General features: G+C 37.6%; 1 protein-coding gene across 3 annotated transcripts in view; it reads left to right on the top strand.

Annotated features, from left to right (window-relative positions):
* LOC113804721 (coiled-coil and C2 domain-containing protein 2A) overlaps window positions 1-7,275 on the top strand; it is a 17,861-nt gene extending 10,586 nt beyond the window's left edge. For all 3 annotated transcript variants that reach the window (XM_070134226.1, XM_027355612.2, XM_070134225.1), the window contains exons 16-29: window positions 332-439; window positions 616-813; window positions 1,895-2,094; window positions 2,414-2,601; window positions 2,729-2,864; window positions 3,382-3,577; window positions 3,763-3,939; window positions 4,552-4,729; window positions 5,006-5,118; window positions 5,354-5,450; window positions 5,569-5,723; window positions 5,905-6,134; window positions 6,245-6,374; window positions 6,673-7,275. In XM_070134226.1, coding sequence (XP_069990327.1) covers window positions 332-439; window positions 616-813; window positions 1,895-2,094; window positions 2,414-2,601; window positions 2,729-2,864; window positions 3,382-3,577; window positions 3,763-3,939; window positions 4,552-4,729; window positions 5,006-5,118; window positions 5,354-5,450; window positions 5,569-5,723; window positions 5,905-6,134; window positions 6,245-6,374; window positions 6,673-6,861 — 2,295 coding nt within the window. In that variant the 3' untranslated portion in view covers window positions 6,862-7,275. The remainder of the gene's footprint in view (window positions 1-331; window positions 440-615; window positions 814-1,894; window positions 2,095-2,413; window positions 2,602-2,728; window positions 2,865-3,381; window positions 3,578-3,762; window positions 3,940-4,551; window positions 4,730-5,005; window positions 5,119-5,353; window positions 5,451-5,568; window positions 5,724-5,904; window positions 6,135-6,244; window positions 6,375-6,672) is intronic.
* Window positions 7,276-7,500: the final 225 nt, after the last annotated feature.

Here is a 7,500-nt window from a genome sequence, read left to right as displayed (position 1 = left end):
ATATATCATAATCTAGGTTTTCTTCTTGTTTATCAGAAATTTTTACAGATAAAGTGTATGTTTCATCAATGCATTTGCAGTTATTTGCTCTTTGTGATTGCCCATTTTAGGAATATGATTCTTTAACTGAATCTGATTTTTGACTGATCTTTGGCCTGAATAGCTACTACTGGTAAAAAATGTATTTCTTGAATATTTGATAAGATGATCTGCTTTCTGAATGGAGTCTCTTGCAAAGAAAGGTCTTAAACTTAACCTTTTCTACAGTGCACTAAAATGTTATTCTTGTCTGTGGAAGTAATAACCCTACTGAAAAGGTGTTTTTTTCCAGTCCCGCCTCCATCCAGGTGCAGACCCAGCAGCTGTTAAAAAATGGCTTGAAAATGCGCACATCGACCCAAATGACCCAGGCAATGCGGTGCTCATGAACCACTTACAGGTGGGCTCTCTGTGACATAATATCTTGAGATGGAACTGAAATGAGTGACTTCATTGGATGCTGCAAAGGATTTTTTTTTTTTTTTCAGTTAATATTGATAATAAAGCTAGATGAAGGTCACAAAAGCAATTTTTTTTTCTTGACTTTTTTGGATAAATGAAGTTATTGCCTTTCAGAAAGCAGCAGCTGGTATCTCAAAGCCTTCAAACCATTTTGAGATTGATCGATGCGAAGGTGACTTTTGTACCGAGGCTGATTTGGATGCTAATGTGCGCTTGAGGGTGCTGCAGCTGCGAGCGAGTGAAGTCCCCGAGTTCAAGGGCCTGTGTCTTGTCCCAGCCTTTGATTCGCAGGTTTTGCGGAAGACCTTAGAGGTGAGGTTTTACTTGTTTAAAGAAATCTTTCTACTCAAGTATTTCTTTTGGTTGCAAAATGCATAACGGTGTCAAGTTCTAAATAACTCTTCAGAGGGTTACAGTAGGAATGGTAGAATGCAATGAAATAGCGAAACAGAAAAAAACTAACAGTTTATAATGTTTTTGATGGTGATGAATTGTATGGGGAAGCTCACTGGGATTACAGATTGTTTTGATGCACCACACCAATCCACATACAAACAACATACCATAAATAAACACCATACCACACACATGCCCTACCACACGCACACACATACATGCACACACCATACCACACACACACACCATACCACACACACATACCATACCACACACACACACATACCATACCACACACACATACCATACCACACACACACACACCATACCACACACACACACACCATACCACACACACACACACCATACCACACACACACACACCATACCACACACACACACACCATACCACACACACACACACCATACCACACACACACACACCATACCACACACACACACACCATACCACACACACACACACCATACCACACACACACACACCATACCACACACACACACCATACCACACACACACCATACCACACACACACACCATACCACACACACACACACCATACCACACACACACACCATACCACACACACACCATACCACATACACACACCATACCACACACACACACCATACCACACACACACACCATACCACACACACACACCATACCACACACATACACCATACCACACATACACAATACCATACACACACCATACCATACACACACCATACCACACACAAACACACCATACCACACATTTATATGCACGTCAATTTACCACATTTGATGGCATATAGGATGTACTTGAACATTAAATATACCTTCATTTCATATAAAACAATTTTGGGAAAATGTATGTCTTAAACGCTGTCAAATACAGTGTAAAACAAAAAGTATATACATATATCCTGTATACTTCATTTTGAATGAATTAGAATGCAGAGTTTATATTAGCGTTGATTATGGATTCAACAGAAATATGAAAACAAGATGGGGAGTGAGCCGGGCGACTCCGCAGAGGGCGAATCTCACCTCTGGGGTCTTGACAAGCGATGGGAACGAGTGGAAAAACTCCTAGCTTCACTCAGGAGACACATGCTGCAACGATATGCTCAGGCCAGTTTTACACCTAAACTGGAAGATTTAGTGAGAGAGGAGAGAATTCCTGATATTGGGTGAGTGCTGAAGTTTTCCTTGTTTCCCTATAATAGTGTAGTTTTTGGATGAAATTTGTTGCAGATTTGTCTTTTGATAAATGGTCATATTTCTCTTGAGACCAAATGTAATAGATTTTTCTTTGCTTTTCTTTTTTTATAAGTGGTATTTGAATGTGAGGTATCATTTTATGATTAGAAAATATGAGTCTGTAGACTGAAAATGGGTGTATGGAGATGAGTCTATAGCTTCCCTTAATCACCGTATACAAGACAGGTCTTTGGAGCCGAAGGATCTCAGCCTTATTTTTTTTTCTTACAAAACTAATCTTTCTTGCAGGACCATTGGTACCTCCCTCCTCTCAGTATTCAAAGCGCGAAGGCCTCTGAAGCCAGAGAGGAAGAAGAGGGACCAGGTACGTGGTGCAGCCCTTGGAGATCAGAATGTTAGATTGATTGTGCACATTGCAAGGGCCTTCCATGTGCCGGTACGTCAGGAATCATCTCCAGCTGCTCCAGGAATGCAAGGTAGGTGTGCACTGGGCTTTGGGATCTTGCAGTGGCTTGATTACTTAAGACCTGAACAAGTATTAAAAACTTCCAAAATTAGAAAAGACGGGAGATGAAATATAAACACAGACTTCATCATTTGCAGATGCCCCAGAGATAATCCAGGGGAGCAGTTTTGTGCGTCCATTTGTAGAAGTTACATTCCAAAGGTCTGTTATGAGAACAAGTGTGGCTGAAGGACCAAATCCCACATGGAATCAACAACTTACTTTCCCATTCAAGTTAGTTTCTTCACTTTGTTTTTTCATACAGGGGGGTGTATGTGTGTGTGTGTGTGTGTGTGTGTGTGTGTGTGTGTGTGTGTGTGTGTGTGTGTGTGTGTGTGTGTGTGTGTGTGTGTGTGTGTGTGTGTGTGTGTGTGTGTGTGTGTGTGTGTGTGTGTGTGTGTGTGTGTGTGTGTGTGTGTGTCTGTGTGTGTGTGTGTGTGTGTTTGTGTGTGTTTGTGTGTGTGTGTGTTTGTGTGTTTGTGTGTTTGTGTGTTTGTGTGTTTGTGTGTTTGTGTGTTTGTGTGTTTGTGTGTGTGCGTGGGTGCGTGTGTGCGTGTGTGCTTGTGTGTTTGTGTGTGTGTGTGTGTGTGTGTGTGTGTGTGTGTGTGTGTGTGTGTGTGTGTGTGATATACACATATGTATATGTATATATTTATGTATATTTTTTCTTATAAATCAAAGATATCCTAGTTATTTAACAGATATTTTAAAGATAAAGCAAAACCATTTTAGAAAGCTTATACCTTCACAGGGCCCCAAATGACAATTTTTCGCCCTCGAGCCTGCAGTCTGTCACTGATAATGTCTATATTCATCTTTTTGATGAAGTCATCCATGACCTCCTAGAAGATGACCGCCTCAGGGAATCAACAGTATACCATCGCATTGAGAAGCGCTGGCTTGGCTCTTTGAAGATTCCCTTTTCTACAATATATTCCAATGCTAAGGCAAGTGTGGTTCTGTTTTTGATTTCCTATCTCTCCCTCCTTCCTAGCCTTCCTCATCTTTGTGAGATATAAGCCTTTGCCTCGAAAATCTTGTCAAATATTTTGTCAAAGTCAAAATGTATTTATTTGTTTATTTTTAAAATATTTGTATTCTCAGTGGCAATTTTTTATAATCTTATTCACAGATTGAAGGCACATTTTCCCTGGAGGAGCCTGTGGTGCTTCTGGGGTATAGTAGAGATATAAATTCCTCGCTCAACCAAGGCATGGCACTCACTAACTCAGAGCCGAGCCGATCTGCGACTCACTTATCCATATACTTGACACTAGAACCCACATTGCCACCACCCGAACCACTGAAAGTAGGTTAATTCACTGACATTATATGTTGAATTATTTAGAATTGGTTGAACTATGCTAGGTTGATCCTGATGAAAAAGTTCATACTACTTAGATTGTAGCAAGTTGAATCTCTTGAAATGTAGTTTGAGCGACTTAAAGTAAGCTAAAACACTTTGATTATGTTGGATAAGCTTCATGACACTCTTACTGATGGGGTTTGTTATCTTTGAGTCAAACAATATAGAAGCTGAATTTTAATTCATTAACAATGCTAGATCGTATTTCATTACTAAACAGTGAATCATAAAATTGATTAGTTGATATATATTGATTGTCTATAACATATTTTTCACGGTTAAGTTACTTTTATAAAAAGATATGCACTCAAAAATTTATTTTTGTCTCACTGATACTGTAATATCATTAACTCGATCCTCTATTACCTTTTATTTTAAAGATTTTTAAACTGGTATTACTGTTTGCAAACAACACATTCACAGTATTGTAGAATTGCACTTTTTATCATATTTATTCTTACTTAGAGAGTCCTCTGTTTTCCTATTCTGCCCTAAAGAAAATCAAAACCACAAGGAAAGAATGCATACTATTATCAGTTTCAATGATTCTTTCAGGCAAATTTCGAATCAAGTGAACCAGAAGAAGTTGTAAGTGCAGGGCGGGAGTGGGTGTCGGCTTTGAGTTCGAGATACTCACGCCGTCATTTCCGGACACATGTTCTTGATCTCTCAGGAAAGCTAGTGTCTCTGAATCGCTTCATAAGACCTTTGAGACCACCACAAGAGCTTATTGGTTAGTTTAATTTGTAAGAAAAGAATAATGATCATGAAAGCACAGCCTCACTCCATAGTTTTAGTTATTTCTGATTCATTTTATAAAACATTGCTTGTTTGATTAACATATTCAAATTTACATGTATTTTTTTCAACTTGTCTAAGCTACATGAGAATAAGTTCAGTGATTTTTTAAATAAGATTTAATTTCTTCTGGTGTTGGGCACTAGGCTGGCAAAAGGAAGAGTAGGCAAATATAGTATTTATTGTAACACACCTGCATTTTTTTTTACAGGAGAAGATCAAGAAGAAAATGCAAAGCAAGTGGCTTGGTATGTTTCTCTTATTCCATCATTAGCAGACATGACACTCTTTCCAGGCTCCTGTGATATCTGGGCTAATTCTGAGGTTAGTTTGAATAATTTGCACAAATTATTTTAAATAACATTTCTTTTATTGTATCTTTTTCCATGATCCTTGGAGGGTATTCTGCTGTAAATCTACTACTAAGTTTTAAAGATTCCATGGCTTGATAAAGTTTTTACATGGATGTTACAATACCTGTATACTCATCAGCGATAGAAAAGTTGTTATATGCATAATTTCTTGAATAAGGATACTTTATATGATATTGGTATTACAGCAATTCCTGACAATGTTGACTGGTGATGAGGAGGAACATGCAGTTCTGCTGACAAATTTCTTCCTACACCTTGGAAAAGAAGCTTTTCTATTAATTGGTTAGTCCTCTTTTCTAAGTATGTTATAACACTATGATAGGAATAGAAAGTTGATATTAAGTAATGGTTTACATGTATTACAGATGCATATTTAAGAATGGTTTTATTTTTTCTAAAGGTAGTGGAATACCGGAAGGATTAACTTGCTACGTCCTGACGCAAGAAGACAGAGGAACTTGGAGAATCTGGAATCCCTCAACAGCTCAGTGTTATGATGCTCGAGACCCATTTAGTCCCTTAGGAGCTGTGTACATCCTTATCAATCAAGAAAATGTTAGTAGATATGGAAATGCTTTAATTTATTAGATAGGTCTTAGCAGAATATATATGCGTATATTTTTTGTGAGTTTAAGGGTACTAAAAAGAATGTTTTGCAGGAAATATGATTGCATGAACAATAATTATGAATTTACTATTCTCATAAGTATAGGTAATGTAATGGATACACACACAGATATGGGCCAATGTTCAGAAGTATGATGACCCCCCTAGGGTGAACTTTGATGTAGGGGGCTCTGGGTGGCGATCATTCTATTCCAAAATGCTCCCAGACCCAGGCCTCCCTAGTGTCCAGCCCCAGAATATCCTCTTCCCCCCTGTTGACACTAACCAAATGGACCAACTGAAGGAGAGGCTGGAGATCACTCTACGTGATGCCATCATGAAGTGGAGGAGTGTGCAAAGGTATGCGTGTCTCTACATTCCCTGGCTTTGAGACTAATTTTATGCCACTCTTTCTCAGTTCTTTGTGGCTTGATTACTATGCCTGCTATCAAAAATCTCTTACTCTTCAGAACTCCATGGAACAGACATGCAATCTCAGTGCTACGCAAGTTGGTGCGAGGCCTGGAAGAGCCTCGCGCAACTGGAAAGTCATCCTCAACAGATCTCACACAACTAGCATCAATCATGACTTCACACAAGGTAAGATCATAATGCAATTTTTCAAGTATGTATTATTTTCATGTATTAACCATTTTTGCTATCAATAAGAGCTTTCAGATATTGATTTAATCTTAATAAATGATTTCCAAAAGCTTTGAGCAAAAGTCATAACTGTTAAAAAGGACATTAAGTTAAGTTTTCATTGTAGGAATGTAGACAAATAATAAAAAAAAAAGATATATTGCTCTTCTTTTTGTTCCTTCTTATTTTATCATCATCATCACCATCTTTATCACCATCATCATTTTCTTTTATGAATACCACAATTGACTTGCAGGTGTGTGGTGTGTGTGTACACCAAGGTTATAGCAATCTAGCAAATGTGGTGGAAGCTGTGCACAGTACGGGGGTCCACCTCACCCAGTCTCCAAATGCAGAATTTGCATTGGCAGTCCACTTAAATCCATACCCAGCTTGTGTGATTTCTGTTTGGGTGTATGTTGCATCTCTAGTCAAGAGGGCGTGAAGAGACATAGCTGAAGCTGATTTTAGAGTTTTTTATTATAGTAAAATGAATTATGTATTCACATTTTTATTTCATATTTTGTTCATCAAGAAGTGCACTTATGTTTTTGTGATTAGTATATGGCACTTCTTTTTGGAATGATATTTCAAGAAAAAAAGTATATTGCACTATATCATATTTTATAGATTGTATCAATTTAGTGTAGGATAGATGGCATAAGTTTCATGATACATTTTGTGAGTGATTAGTTTGATATATAGGATTTAATTTGTTTGAAAATACAGGGTGCTATATATCCATCCAAAATATAAATGCAGTAGTGATTCATTGTATGATAATGCAGTTATATATTTTTTCTAGTCATTTGCAATATATATATATAATGAATGTGAATAAATAAATTTATGAAATAAATTGTTTTTTAATATATCCATGATCATAGTAATACATTGAAGAATACCTCACTACCAGTGCAGCATTGCCACTGTATTGCCATTCAGTGGGGATGAGTATTGACTCAACAAATCGTCTTCCAATTTCGCACAGCACTGAATGGTAGAACAAATCTAATTGTTTTATCAGAAAATCTATAGATCTTTCCTCTCCTGTCAAAATTTCTTATCTATAGCACTAGTAATA

The sequence above is a fragment of the Penaeus vannamei genome, chromosome 19, assembly GCF_042767895.1.
Source record: "Penaeus vannamei isolate JL-2024 chromosome 19, ASM4276789v1, whole genome shotgun sequence".
Lineage (NCBI taxonomy): Eukaryota > Metazoa > Arthropoda > Malacostraca > Decapoda > Penaeidae > Penaeus > Penaeus vannamei.
This window is presented reverse-complemented; position numbering and strand designations above follow the sequence as displayed.